Source organism: Mytilus californianus, unplaced genomic scaffold (assembly GCF_021869535.1).
Source record: "Mytilus californianus isolate M0D057914Y unplaced genomic scaffold, xbMytCali1.0.p SCAF_15, whole genome shotgun sequence".
Taxonomy (NCBI): Eukaryota; Metazoa; Mollusca; class Bivalvia; order Mytilida; family Mytilidae; genus Mytilus; species Mytilus californianus.
The window spans coordinates 18,515,347-18,531,597 of record NW_026262637.1 but is presented as its reverse complement, the minus strand read 5'-3'; the positions used below and the strand labels follow the sequence as shown (position 1 = coordinate 18,531,597).

The window sequence follows — 16,251 nt, the reverse complement described above, 5'->3', positions numbered from 1 at the left end:
TAGAAAGTAAAATGTTTTACACTGTTGCGCGAAGACGTAGACTTGTATAACTATGACTGATCTTAAGAATATTCTAGTATTCACATCATTTTCACCATACCTCTCGAATAGGTAGTTTCACGGTAACTCTGAAGCACTGATTGCTGATAAAGAAGTTGGTAATACTTTGTTGGGTAACCCAGCAAAACAGATAAATTTATGTCATGGCCATACATTTCAAAAACAACTTGTTTTACTTTTAATATTAAATTCTTTGACAGAAGGCTTTCCTATAACATGATAAAACATGATCAGGCCTACATATAATGTCATCATTTCTTTAATTTATGCTATCAATTATATCAGTTTCTTAGCTTGTGCACAAACTATAAAACTTTGGTATCGAAATCAAATAAACAGTTAAAGTACATATGATATCAGCTATGTGTTACACCATTCTTTCATAAAGGATAGTAATGTACCTACTGATTAAATGCAGAATATCGTTATAACCTTTACCTCGCACAATATCTAATGGGGAGATACCATCATTATTGTCTTTCAAATCAGCCCCTTTCCTCAATAATTCCTCAACTATTTCAATGTTACCATTATAACATGCTGCATGTAAAGCCGTTGTGCCATCACAGGTGCACAGGTTAACATCTGCCTTTTTGTTGAGTAACATTTGCACACTTTCTATATCGTCGTTTCCACATGCTAAATAAAGAGGAAAATAACCAGTATTGGTAATTTTATTGATGTCCTGGTTATGAATAATTATCACGTGTTTTTCAAGCAAGTGCAATACATCCGAATGTCCTTTATAAAGAGCGATCTCTAAAGGCGAAATTCCATAAATGTTACTGTTCATCTCCGCTCCTTTTTTTAACAATTCTTCCACAACTTCTAAGTGACCTTCTCTGCTTGATGCAAATAGTGGTGTTGAGCCGTTAAACGTGGCGATGTTAACGTTAGCATGTTTATTCAATAATAATTTAACTATATTTAAATCCCCATTTTGACAGGATAGATATAAAGGCGTCATACCGTATTGAGAAGCCATGTTTATGTCTGCATTACTTTCTGCTAAGAGTTTCACTGTGTCTTCATGACCCTCTTTACATGCTATAAATAGAGGTGAAATTCCTTCGCCTGCGCATTTATTTGTATCTGCCTTGACTTCAAGTAACATTTTAACTATATTCGTATGCCCTTTCGAGCTAGCAATTAAAAGTGGCGATGCCCCCACATTCGTGTACACTTCAGTGTCTGCATTGTACAGAAGCAATATGGTAACGACACCTATGTACCCTTTTTGGCAGGCTATAAAAAGAGGTGAACCGCCTATCTTGTTAGGTAGATTTATATCAGCATTATGCTGAAGTAATGAAACCACAATGTCTTCTTGGCAAAATTTACAAGCTGTATAAAGTGGTGAATCACCATTGCTCTGACATTTGTTAACGTCTGCCCTTTTATCTAATAAGATATTCACTATTTCCGCGTTCCCATGCTGGCATGCTATAAAAAGAGGAGACTGTCCATCATCTCTACATTTATGGAGATTTACTCGTTTTTCAAGTAAAAGTTTTACAATATCAAAATGTCCTTCCTGTGAAGCCATAAAAAGAGGAGATGTGCCATCATGCATACACTGGTCTATATCTGCATTGTTTTTAAGCAAACAATAAACTATATCTGTGTGTCCTTGTGCACAAGCTACAACAAAAGGAGAAGATCCGATATTGTTTTGCTTGTGAATGTTGGCTTCGTTGTCCAATAGAAGTTTCACTACTTCAAACTTTCCTTCCTGACAAGCCATAAAAAGTGGCGAAGAACCAGTATTCATACATTTGTTTACATTCGCCTTGTTATTCAGCAGTATATCTACAATCCTGGAGTGGCCCATTCTGCTAGCAACTAGCAAAGGTGATTCACCAATCTGTGTGCATATGTTAACATCCGATTTGCTAGCAAGAAGTTTATTGACTATGCTTTCGTATCCGTTCTCACATGATACATATAGAGGTGATATATTCCGATTAATGCATTTGTTTATATCTGCTTGATGATCTATCAAAATCTTTACGATGTTTTCAAACCCGTTCTGACATGATAAATATAGAGGAGATATATGCGCATCATTGCATTTGTTTATATCTACTTGATGGTCAATCAAAATCTTGATGATTTTTTCACACCCATGCTGACACGCAGCAAGAACAAGGGAAGTGTTATCGTTCAAGCATGTATTAATATCTGCTTTTTTATTCACTAATAATTCCACAATTTCGACATGCCCTTTAATAACAGATTTGTATAGCACAGTTTGACTGTCAATACTTCGATAATTGTTTATATCAGCATTTTTGTCAAGCAACAGCTTAACAATTTCAACATATCCTCTTTCACAGGCGATAAACAAGGCTGACGTGCCATCTTCTCTACATTTATCTATATCTATATTTTGTTCGATTAAAATTTGGACAATTTCAGTAAACCCCATTTGACAAGCCATGAAAAGTGGGGTTGTTCCAGTTTTGTTACATTTATTTACGTCTACGTTATTATCTGAAAGTATTTTTACAATTTCTGTATGACCATTCAAACATGCAATAAATAAACCTGATGTGCCATATTGTTGCTCAGAAGTATCAATATCCGCATTAAGAGCTAACAATAATCTTAATATTTCAGTACTACCATTAGAACAAGAAATAGATAGAGGAGATATGCCATCTTTACTACACTCATTAACATCTGTGTTTTGACTAATGCACCAATTCACAAAGTTAATGTCTCCGGTGTTGCAACAGTTCATCAAAACAGTAGCAAAATAGCCTGTATTATATGTATGTGCTAATTTTTTCTGTAAAGTTAGATCTAAATCACGTAGATATGATAAAAACATATTTCGAAAATCCGGTGATTTCATGTTTTTGTTACAAAATACACATGTAACCCTACCATTTGTCCAGTCATCAATTAGTCTTTCTTGATACCTCATGTACAAGTTAGGCGGAATTTCAATAATAAATTCGTCTTTATAGTCTTGAACTCCAAATACAAATCGTTTTGCAATAAAATACGCGTCTGCATTTGTTATCAAACATTTTATCATTCTTTTCCCAAAATAGCATGCAAGGAAATCAAATAATTTATCATGCAAAATACGATAAAAAGTTTCGTCTTTTTTAACAAATGTATTTATAAGTGAATCTAACTCGTCTTTGACAAACAATATTGGTGTGCCCCTGCTAAGTTTACATTCCTCGAATGTATTCTTAAAAATATGTTTTATCTTTTTATCCACATCACTGTTGAAATAAAATTGAGGTAATCGATTATTAAACATAACACAGAGTGCCAGAGCACAATATTTTGTGTAATTACCATTTAAGAACATTCTGTCTAGTTCCGATTCGTATACCTGAAAAGGATTCTTGAAAAAATCTACAATGTTTGTTGATGCATTATCGTGATATAAGCGACAAAGAAGAGGGAAAAAAACAAATTCGTCATGCAAATCGCATATTTTTGAGGCATCTGCTTTCAAATAAAGTTCTGCTATATCTTGTTTTTCCTTTCTTGTCAACATGGTTTCATCGGACATCAAGTTACAACCGTTTAACTTAAAAATAGACATTTCTTCGAATTTAGCGTCATTAAAAATCTGGAGTCTACATGCTGCGATTATCTTACAGTTTCCTTCCTCTAAAAGGCTTTTAATGTCTGTTAATATCAGACCCCATCTTTCCAACTGTTCAATGTCTAAGGAAAATGTTCCACAAATATCGTCAATTACAAATAATGACTTTCTATTTTTGTTGTAGAAGTTTATTATATCATACGGATCTGAGACAGGAAGAATATCATAATCTTTTTCTGCCATAAGTAACGCTATATGTCTGATGGCAGATGTTTTTCCAACACCAGAACTTGCAATAACTGTAACACAGCTTTTTTTGGCAATAAGTTCAAAAATATGTCTATCAGCCCGAGTTTCAATATGCATCTCATCACCTTTCTTCCACGCTTTTATTCTATTTTTCATATGTACTGAAAATTGAACAAAGATGATAGGTAAACCCTTTCAAACAAATGTTTATTCAGAAATTGAAAGTTAATGAAAATCAAATAATTACAGGTGATCAAGCGTGTAGTGAGAATTGACCTATGTGTGTTTTTGTTTGTTTGTTTGGTTTTTTTTTTGAGACTCCAATTCTTCTCAGGTGTGTCAAATGGATGTTTCTGTGTTGATGAAAATCTACAAACTAACAAATAGAACTTGGTTTTATTTAACTGTTCGCTGGGGTTCAGAATTGCGTTTCAACTTGAATAAAACTCTTTGGATACTTGTATCTGGTATTTATAGTCTCAAAAAAGAAATTGAAATTATTTATATTTTCAGAATGGCAATCCTATAAGGGAATCATCCGACAGCAATACCACAAACCGATTATTAAAATAGTAGAACTGGGTGCTACTGCTTACTTATGATACCTTAAATAATTCAATGACAGGATGTTGATGCATCTTTATTCATATCACATGGTAAAGCATGTGCACGCGCAACTTAGGCCTGATCACAAATTTATGGGAGATCTCATTTCTACAGGGCCAGTATGTGTTAGATAATAATAGTTATACAAGTATTCGGTAAACAGGAAGTCAAGAATTGATAAATCTGATTTTGTAGTTCCTGAGAAAAAACCAACGAGCATTTCATACATGTCCATTATGAAGATAGATAAATCTGAAACCGCATCACAAGGTAAAACATGTTCTCATGAAGCCTGATAACAAATTTCATGAAGCTCTGATTTATAGTTCTGAAATTTTATTGTACAGACGGAAATTTGACGGACGGACACGGGTAAAATAGTATGCCCCTACTACGAGGCGAATGTATAATAAGACGATCCTAACGTATCTGGAAGAAAAGATTTGTGTACAAAAAGTACAGTCTGACAATGTAAAATAAGTTTCTTGATAAAATTCTTTTGAAAGATTTTGTCAATTACTATTATCACCACAACTCACTAAGCCTTTATTCTGAAAACTCTAATTTCATACAAATGTTTGGTCCTCAACGCTCAACTTTTTCTTGATTTTGGCCTTTTTACTCTTTTATTCATGCTTTACTGATGATTCTTTCGAACACGAAACGCGCGTTTGGCGAACAATATTACAAGTCTGGTATGTTTTGACAATTTTTCCATGTAAAAGCTATGTTACGCCTTACAACGTTGTCTTAAAAAAGCAAACATTTTTGTTAAAGTTTTTGAGACCTATGAAATAAGTTTTCCGATCTGTTGTTGGTCACATTATTCCTGATCTTTACATGCTTTATTTAAGGTTAGTTTCAAAATTCCTTTAGACACGTGTTCCTTTTTACAGAATATTAAATTGATCTACGAATTCTTTATATCTAAAAAGGGACATCAAACTTTTTTGCCACCATGCTGTCATTTCAGAATTCATTTGATCCTTACATGAATTGTTTGTGTATGCAATTTGTATATGGTATTATGATGGTCATTCTCGAATTTCTTATGTCTTTACGTAAACAAACTTGAGGCTCTAAAGAGCCTGTGTCGCTCACATTGGTCTATGTGCTGCAGTGTATATTAAACAAAAGACACTCTACAACATCAAAGACAAGAATAGAATTCATGACAAAATTCTGTTTTGGTGATGGTGAAAGATTACAAAAATTTAGGAAAAATTGTGAAAAATTGATTTTAAAGGGCAATAACTCTTTATGGGGTCATTTGACAATTTTGGTCATTTTGACTTATTTGTAGATCTTACTTTGTTGAACAATTTTGCTGTTTACATTTTATCTCTATCTATTATAATATTCAAAATAATAACCAAAAACTGCAAAAATTCCCTATAATTACACATTCAAGGGCAGCAACCCAACAACGGAATGTCTGATGCGTCTGAAAATTTCAGGGCAGATAGATCTTGACCTGATGAATAATTTTACTCCATGTCAGAATTGCTCTAAATGCTTTAGTTTCAGAGATATAAGCCAAAAACTGCATTTTACCCCATGTTCTACTTTTAGCAATGGCGGCCATCTTGGTTGATGGGCGGGGTCATCGGATATATTTTTAAAACCAAATACCCTAAGGATGATTAAGGCCAACTTTGGTTTATTTTGGCCCAGTAGTTTCAGAGGAGAAGATTATTGTAAAAAATTTTCTTTAAAGGGCAATAACTTTTTATGGGGTCAATTGACAATTTTGATCATGTTGACTTAATTGAAGATCTTTCTTTGTTGAACAATTTTGCTGTTTACAGTTTATCTCTATCTATTATAATATTCAAGATAATAACCAACAAGAGGCTGTCAGAGTGACGGCAAACCGGATTTTCCTGCAGAGGTCGAACCCTGAACAGTTGAGCACGTAATGGACACTACATTTAAGCTTAAAACAGCTCTGAATTTGGATTGTGATTTAATATTTGGATAGGTTTGTGACACAAAATGAATGTGGTCAAAGAAATGAAATATTTGAAATTGGACATTTACCTATTATGGTCCAATATCCAAAATCTAAGTACATATTAGAATCAGCATATCAAAGAGACCCAAGAATTCAATTTTTAATGAAATCAGACAAAAGTTTAATTTAGGACCCTTTGGACCTCAATGTGGACCAATTTGATAAAGGAGCCCACAATCCAAAATCTCTCAGTACATGGTTAGATTCAGCATTTCAAAGAACCCCATAAATTCATTTTTTGTTGAATCAAACAAAGTTTAATTTTGGACCCCGATTTGGACCAACTTGAAAACTGGGCCCAAAATCAGAAATCTAAATATATGTTTATTAATAGACAATATAAGCTTAGTTTTTAAAGGAGTTCACTTCATCAAAAAACAAATATATAGCATTCAGAAAATTAGTTTTTACAGAATAACAAACAAACTTGCCAAAAAATTCTTCAAACAATTTACCAAAGAAAAGAAGAAAAAAATCCAAAATTGTATTTATCATTAATACAATGTCTTTTCAAAATCTATAAAACTTATCAGTAACAAGAAACAATTGTAACAGGATGCTGTTACGAAGTCTCCCAAACAAAGCTCCAATAATTCGTCATTCCCATGGTCGCTTGACATTGGGCAAAGTCCAGTACAAATTGGTTTGTGATATGCATAAGTGACGCCTATGGATTGACCCTGTATGTCATTCAAATCTTCTTGAAATAACGAACAGAATATATATGGTTGTTTAGGGGTGGAGATCTCGGCCGTTTTCAAAAGGGGGTGTGATCCCCAGGGGACTCGCCCTTTATTTCACATGATTTGTTTTTTTGTCCCATACATGAATATATATGGTTAAGAGGTGGGGATCTCGACCGTTAACAAGTTCATAAATAGGAGGGGGTGGGGGTGACCCCAGGGGTGGGGATCTTGACCGTTTACAAGTTTTCAAAAAGAAGGGGGGGGGTGAACCCGGGGACTCCCCCAATATTTCATTTGATTTGATTTATTGTCCCATACAAGAATATATATGGTTTCGGGGTGGGGATCTTGATCGTTTACAAGTTATGAAAAAGAATGGGGATGGGGGTTACCCCCATGGACTTCCCCTATATTTCATTTGATTTTTTTTATTGTCCCATACAAGAATATATGGTTTAGGGGTGGGGATCTCGACCGTTTACAAGTTTTCAAAAAGAAGGGGGTGGTGGTTACCCCCAGGGGACTTCCTCTAAATTTCATTTGATTTGTTTTGTTGTCCCATACAAGAATATATATGGTTTAGGGGTGGGGATCTCGACCGTTTACAAGTTTTCAAAAAGAAGGGGGGTGGGAGTTACCCCCGTGGACTTCCCCTATATTTCATTTGATTTGTTTTATTATCCCATACAGGAATATATATGGTTTCGGGGTGGGGATCTTGATCGTTTACAAGTTATCAAAAAGTATGGGGATGGGGGTTACCCCCATGGACTTCTATATTTCATTTGATTTTTTTTATTGTCCCATACAAGAATATATATGGTTTAGGGGTGGGGATCTCGACCGTTTACAAGTTTTCAAAAAAGAAGGGGGGTGGGTGTTACCCCCATGGACTTCCCCTATATTTCATTTGATTTTTTTTATTGTCCCATACAAGAATATATATGGTTTCGGGGTGTGGATCTCGACTGTTAACAAGTTCATAAAGAGGAGGGGGTTGGGGTGACCCCAGGAGACTCGCCTTTTATTTCATTTGATTTGTTTAATGGTCCCATACAAGAATATATATGGTTTCAGGGTGGGGATCTTGACCGATTACAAGTTTTCAAAAAGAAGGGGGGTGTGGGTGAACCCGGGGACTCCCCAAATATTTCATTTGATTTGTTTTATTGTCCCATACAAGAATGTATATTGTTTCGGGGTGGGGATCTTGACCGTTTACAAGTTTTCAAAAAGAAGGTGGGTGGGGGTTACCCCAGGGGACTTCCTCTAAATTTCATTTGATTTGTTTTGTTGTCCCATACAAGAATATATATGGTTTAGGGGTGGGGATCTCGACCGTTTACAAGTTTTCAAAAAGAAGGGGATGGGGGTTACCCCCATGGACTTCCCCTATATTTCATTTGATTTTTTTATTGTCCCATACAAGAATATATATGGTTTATGGATGGGGATCTCGCCCGTATACATGTTCTCAAACAGGAGGGGGTGGGGTGACCCCAGGGGACTCGCCTTTTATTTCATTTGATTTGTTTTATTGTCCCATACAAGAATATATATGGTTTCGGGTGGGGGATCTTGATCGTTTTACAAGTTTTCAAAAAGAAGTGGGGTGGGGTGAACCCGGGGACTCCCCAATATTTCATTTGATTTGTTTTATTGTCCCATACAAGAATATATATGGTTTAGGGGTGGTCATCTCGACCGTTTACAAGATAAAAGCACATTCTTAAATTGAAGGGGAGTGGGGGTAAGAATATATATGGTTTAGGGAGATTTAATTATATACAAAATGTCTAATAATGAACAGTTAATTTCAAACTTCATTTATACAGTCCTACTAGTAAATTTCAAACTTTATATATACAGTCCTACAGGTCTTATAAGGAAACAGAAAATTTTCAAATAAATCTGTCACTCCAATGAGTATCATATGCTAAGATATTTCCCAGATCTAATTAATAATGAAAATCATACTTGCAAATCTGAAGGGTTATTTCCCTTTGAACAGAACTATGGTTTAACATAGTACTCTAACATTACATATATAATAATTAATAATCTAATTAACTTCAAAATGTCTAATAATATAGCTTATAATCATCACCACTTAGGAAATAGAAAATTTTCAAATAAATCTGTCACTCCAATTTTTATTTTGTGATAAGACATTTACTATGCTTAGTCATAATATGATAACAAGAGAAAAATATTCAAAAATACCACTTTTGGATATTAAAAATGGCGATAACTCAAAAAGGAGAAATACTAAAATCGTGAAAATTGAACTTGACCTTCATTTAGTCACAAGAAACAACATCTAAATTTGAAAAAAAATCATCACAGCGTTTTCATGTTATTGAAGAGACACTGTTTGGCAGCCGCCCGTCCGCCCGTAGCCCGCTTGATTGACCGCCGTACATCCCCAAATCAATAACCGATATTTCCTTCGAAAATCCGGTTAAAAACAACAAAATTTCCATAAAATGACCAATTCAGAGGTAGCAACCCAACAACGGGTTGTCTGATGCGTCTGAAAATTTCAGGGCAGATAGATCTTGACCTGATAAATTGTTTTACCCCAATGTCAGATTTACTCTTAATGCTTTAGTTTCAGAGATATAAGCCAAAACCTGCATTTTACCCCCATGACGACGGACGGACGACGGACGCCAAGTGATGAGAAAAGCTCACTTGGCCCTTTTGGGCCAGGTTAGCTAAAAAAATGTGTAAGTTTACAATCGTTTCTGAATTTTATCAGAAGTTATGTTAACAATGTTTTGTAACAAACATTACTCCAAATCATTAATACAAATCCATAATATACGGTAGCCTATAATTGCTTACATCCAAGTCATTTGAACTTCGGTGCATAGTTGTCTCATTGGCAATCATACCACATCTAAAGGAGTATACGTATATATTAAGCAAACAATCATGACATAGTAATGCGTTCATAAGTCTTTTAAATAATGCTCAACACTGTCTTGTTTGTCAAACATTAAAACAAACAGCCATACGTATAAACCTACCTCTTCTATTCCAAGGCACTGCATCTTCAAAAGCCTTGTTTAAACGCAAGACGTCCTGACTCACAGTTTTATAATCTTTCCTTAAGTTTCCGTGGATTTCTTTCAAAGATTCATGTTCATCATGTAGGGAATCTGTCTGGGTTTGCAAGGAGTCATATGCTAGTTGTAACTTGTCTGCTTTGTGTCTTATTTCTTGTATCTCATTAATGGACTGCTTCATCTCCACTATAATTTGCTGATTAGTTTGATCCAGGATTTTACTTTTTAAAAAGTCACATTCTCTGTGAAGCAACGTACCCCCTAATCTATAAATAGCCTACAATAAATATATATAATTCACAATATCTTTGATCTCATTTTATCCTCCTCGTCCTGACGTTAATAACCCTTTCCACCTAAATTTTTGAGATCGGAAGTATGATATTTTTTTTTGTAGACTTGATGACTTCATTTGAAACAACACCAGAGGCGGATTTAGAGGGTATTCCAGGGGGCTCGGGCCCCCCTTTTGTGGGAAAAATTTGGTTGATTATTTAGGGAATCACTGAAGCATGACTGGAGCGCCCCCCCCTCTTAGGCAGTCAGTGCCCCCACCCCCAACCCACCTCCTTATGAAAATTTTTCGATCCGCCACTGAACACCATCTTCCAGAAAGTTTAATTTTTGCACTTAATAGCTCCATCAGACACATTTCTAAGCCAACTTATTTTTTGGACTCAATGAACCCACCCAACCCATTATATCATTTGATATGCCACAACTTTGCCATCTTAAAAGTTTTTAATTTTTGCACTTTATAACCCCATCCTTCTATTAAGGATGGAAAAGGGGGTTTAAAATTGTCATTTTTAATAGAGCTCATTCAGACGTCCAACTTGATATATCACATGACCCCATCTTGCAAAGTTAAAAAAAATGATGCAATATTAATTTTATAAATAGAACTTACAAACTCAATGTAAAACATGAAAATTTCAAACTACTTATTTTTCTTTATTTTTCATCAAATGTTTTTGGTATATAGTCAAACATGTAACCATGTTAAACTTTTCAATATCTGAAAATTTCAGTTGGCTAACTGTTGTTGGTTTAGAAATATATGCCCCCGCTCACAAAATTTCATACTGCCATATCTCTATTCTAGAATGACAACAGATATCTCAAATCTGCTAGGTGTAAGATGATCTGCAGATAAAGTGCTAAACTGTCACAAAAAATGGGGCTTATTAAGGGCACAATTAATAGTAAAATATATGATACAATACTAAACTAGAAAACCGGAAGCCGTTGAGACATCGGACATTCAGTGTTTTAATTTAATGTTGTATTTACATTAACAGCAGTCATAGTAGCTACTGATAAGAGTTCTATATAAAGATTATTCATGTAAAGCAGTTAGAAAGGATTGTTTTAAGTCTATGGAAAATGGGAGTCATGTTATAGGAATAAAAACGAAAAATATCAAAAACGATTTTACTCTTTATGTCAAAAAAACTTTATTTCCTATATACATTTCCCGCTTGTGTTAACAATTTCATTCAATTGGTGATTATCTTTCATTTCAAGTACATTGATAGGGTTCAAGATTTTTTTCTTGTTAATTCTAAAATTTTACGCTGAACGTGTTATATCGTTATTCGACGGTTGATCCAATATTTCTTGAACAAGTTACTTAAATTTCGAACTTTTTATTTTGTTCATTCAGCATAGACTATACCAAAGAGATTAATTCAGGGTATATTCAGTTTGAAGCAATTTTAAATAGTAAATGACATGGTAGTTGTTTTAAAACAGGACCATTAACAAATAAAAAAGTAAAACTTTGACGTTGAAAGGTCAATCAATTTTCCTTTCAATACAGTGTCAGTTCAAATCATTTGGCTATTATTTTTAGGTCCTTTTTTAACAAATTGCCCTTAAAAACTGGTTTGGTTCTTTTACATCATTGGTATTCAAATATTTGGCTTTGAGCGTTCTCGAGGAAGGTAAATCCAGAAAAGCGCTTCGGATGCAAAAAATTATAACGTGTTGTTAACAATTAAATTGGACTTTCCTCCTTTTTAATTTACCGTTTGGTATTGACAGCATGTTCGATATTTTTTTTTTATATTGTTTTGGTTAGACAAATTTTTTGGAGGAGCTCCCTAAAATGATAGTGGTTTTCTTTTCTTTTGTTTTAACTTGTGTGTCATTAGTCCAAACTTACATTACATGTATCATCCCAAGCATCATTAAAGACAGCGTTGTTCATTTTAACATCTTCTAAATAGGATAAATAGTTCCTGTAATATTCAATCCTGGCTATATCAGCACCAAGGGTTGTGTCGGTTGCTGAAGGTAATTTTCCATCAGTCGATATTTCAATAGAAGTAAGATATCTAAATAAAGTTATCATCAACGTGGTGTCAAAGTTTCTTGATTCTCGTATTCCTATAAACAAAAAGAACATAAGTCATGTCAAAAGAATAGCGATTCTTAAATCAAAAGTAAGAGTGTACGGTAAAAACAAAATCCAAGACAACCCTTGTTTCTTACTAGTTTTGATAATTTCTGAATTTGTTGTTGAGTTCAGATCTGCAACAGTCTATGATGAATTTATTGATAAATATATCTAGAGTGCTTTAGAGTTTAAAATACGGTACGTATGTATCTTCTGTATAATATTTATTTTAAGTTTTGTTAAGACCTTGTCTCACGTTGAGTTTATATCATTTGCATACAATGTTTTTGTAAACGAAAATTTAAATGAAATGAATTGCTCCGCAGGGCGCAGCTTTATACGACCGTACAGGTCGAACCATGAACAGTTGGGGCAAGTATGGACACAACATTCAAGATTGATACATCTCTAAATTTAGACTGATTAAATATTAGACACAGTATAGGTTTCTGACACAGAACGAATGTGGTCGGAGAACTGAAAAATTTGAAATTGGTAAACTTACCTTAATGGTCCAATATCCAAAGTCTAAATAGATGGTTAGATCTACATGTAGCATATCAAAGAACCCTAAGAATTCAATTTTTGATGAAATCAAACAAAGTTTAATTTGGGACCCTTTAGACCTCAATGCGGACCAATTTGATAACGGGGTCAAAAATCCAAAAATCCATACACACGGTTAGATTCAGAATATCATAGAACCCACAGGCACTTGTCTGAGAAAAAAAATTTCCTATATACCTTAATATAACACAAGGTACTTAACTCGCATTTTTGTAAAATGTCAGCCGGTCGCGAAATTCCGTTATATGCCGATTTCTTGGTTGTCAACCCCACTAAAACTTGTTATTTCGTAAATCTGAATTGATTTTTCTACACAATGGTGTCTTCAACTATCTTATGTAATAGAATGAGGCTGGGTTTTTCTTATATGAAATATACTTTTTATATAAACACACTTACTATTCTTGTCACATGCAGGAAAAAGAAGACTCCAATGAGACTCTTTAATTTTCTTCTTTGATTTAAGTTCTAACAGTTTATTGTATTCTCTCTCTAAAATGGAATTCAAATCAGGAGGATGGAATTGTTTATCAAATAATGTACGAACAGCGCTTGGTGAGATTCCTGTCAGCAACAAACCCATTCTGACGTAGTTCTCTTCTTCTTCAGACATATTTGTCATTTTTAAACACCGGTCATACGTCTACAGCACTTCAAAGCAGAGATAAAAGGATATATAAAATGTTTGCATTCCTTCAGCCCTGAAAAAAAAATACTCTTCTTCAAAAACTATTGAAGGCATGAAATGTATAAATTGTACAAACTAAGTAACTGCTAATCGATAAAGCGGTATAATTGTATTCTTTAAATTTGCAAACCGATAAAAAGATTTTATGAAATAGCTCATTGGTGTTCATTTAGGAACTCAAAACACGTTTTTATCGTTTTGCACAGAACACCAATTCGTCATTTGTCGGCTGCCACAAACCAGTGAACGTTGTGTTTTTTGACCATTTCTCTGTATGCGGTAATATTATAGATTACAACACTTTATTATTTACAAATAGAATAGAGAATGGAAACTGGGATTGTGTCAATGAGACTACAACCCGACCCAAGGCCACCAATTATTCTTCAACGCAGCAAGAAACTCCCGCACCCGGAGGGGGGCTTCAGCAGGCCCATAAACAATAATGTATACGTGTTCAGCGAAATGGACGCCGCACTAAACACCGAAACATACAAATGAACCAAAATTTAAAAAACAACATACACAAAAGACTAACAAAGGCTAGAAGTTCCTGACTTGGGACAGACGCAAAAGTGCAGCAGGGTTAAACATGATAAGTGAAATCTCAACCCTCCCCCTATATCTCTAGCCAATGAGGAATAAACAAAAACACAGCAATGCGCACAGTTTCACTCAGTTTAAAAGTGTCAGATGTTAGAATAGGCAACAGAAGAAACTTAACAAAATGACAATGATCAACACAAATTAACAAAGGACTACTAGCAGTAACTGACATACTAGCTCCTGACTTCATTTGAACTGATTGAAAACTTATGTCTTCATCATATGAAAATCAACCACAATCCCTTCCGTTAGGGGTTTAGTATCATGCAATCATAAATTATACGATAAGAACATAACCCGTATCATCCCAACAACTAGTTTTAGAATAGCAGGTTTGTTTTCGATGCAAAGACCCTGTGAATCAATATTAATTCCAAAAAATGCCATATTTAATGACTTGACAACAGTATTGTAACTATATTCCTTGTGAATAAGTCTGTTTAAAGGTTTGGTTGGCTTTTGCAGTGAATGACGACATTTTTGTGCTTTGTATAGAATATCATCATAAAATATGGGTTTTGCAATACCTTAACGTATTGAGAAATAAGATGTCTGCACGTCTGCAGGTTATATTTACAAAATTAATGATGTCCTCGTACCGATGATAAAATTTAGTAAAAGTTTTGACAAGTTTGTGATATCGAAAACCCCAGTGTAATAATTTTTCGGTTATACAGCGATTTATTTCGTTAAAATCAAATACGCTATTACATACACGAGCGAATAGACAAGTTGAGATATATAAACACCATTCGATGGTGCCAAGGAAACGTAACTATCTTAAAACGGACAATTAACAATAGGAAATGAAAAATTATCGTAACTTTTAGTATCAAGCTACTCGTTAGAGATATAAACATCAGATCCAGGAAAGGGCAGTGCTCATTGTACTTATAAGCTTTATTCAAAGAAAGTTCAACAGGATAAATCTCTTTAGTGTACATACTGCAATCGTCATAATTGAGAGCCAAATTATCATCCAAATATCTAAAAGTGTTATTAAATGTTTGTATCATATGTTGTTTAAGTGGGTCTTTGCTGATTTAAGACATAAATTGTGATTCGTAACGATACAGAAACAGGTCCGCAATAAGTGGTGCACAGTTACAACAATAGCTTGAAAAGTATAAATAAAGTTCGGGAAGCGGCATTTTCATCTCAGTTATTTATTACTTTCTGAAAAAAAACTGTACAAGCAGACAAGTAAATCTAACGCACAAGTGTCTAAAACATTTGAAAGAATTGAAAGCTATACTAACCACGTCAGAAATGTTATAACAAAAACGAAACAAAAAAAAGACGTCATTTAAAAAAATGTGTTCATTAAAAAATCTAATACAAGAAAAGCGAGACAACAATACAGAAACTGAATCCTTACAAATGGAAACCGATCTTACCACGGACGAATTAGAAAAATGGTAGCAATTTTACTTTAGATTAAAAGATCAGCGACATTTCCTTTTCAGACATCAATAAAATAGAAAAAAATGAAGAAAAAAAATGATGCAAACTTGTTCTTCAAGATGGACTAAATAATAGCACCACTGGTAAAACAACTATAATATAGTACCTCTACAGGCAGCAAAACAACAAGAATTGGGAGAAAAAAGTTTCTATAACCGAATATATCCATCTAAAACAAACATTAAAACGGTATAAAAAAATGCATTGCATGAATTAGGGCGACAATAGTGTACCGATGTTCAAATCTCGTACATCGATTAAGGCGACA

At 34.2% G+C, this 16,251-nt stretch overlaps 1 protein-coding gene across 2 annotated transcripts in view; it reads right to left on the bottom strand.

Moving 5' to 3' along the window:
* Positions 1-225: 225 nt before the first annotated feature.
* The window catches only part of LOC127725581 (ankyrin-3-like), a 39,665-nt gene continuing 23,639 nt past the window's right edge, over positions 226-16,251 (bottom strand). For both annotated transcript variants that reach the window (XM_052232652.1, XM_052232651.1), the window contains 4 exons: positions 13,625-13,926; positions 12,425-12,648; positions 10,219-10,534; positions 226-4,041 (listed from right to left, as the gene is read on the bottom strand). In XM_052232652.1, the coding sequence (XP_052088612.1) occupies positions 428-4,041; positions 10,219-10,534; positions 12,425-12,648; positions 13,625-13,847 (4,377 nt within the window). In that variant the 5' untranslated portion in view covers positions 13,848-13,926 and the 3' untranslated portion in view covers positions 226-427. The remainder of the gene's footprint in view (positions 4,042-10,218; positions 10,535-12,424; positions 12,649-13,624; positions 13,927-16,251) is intronic.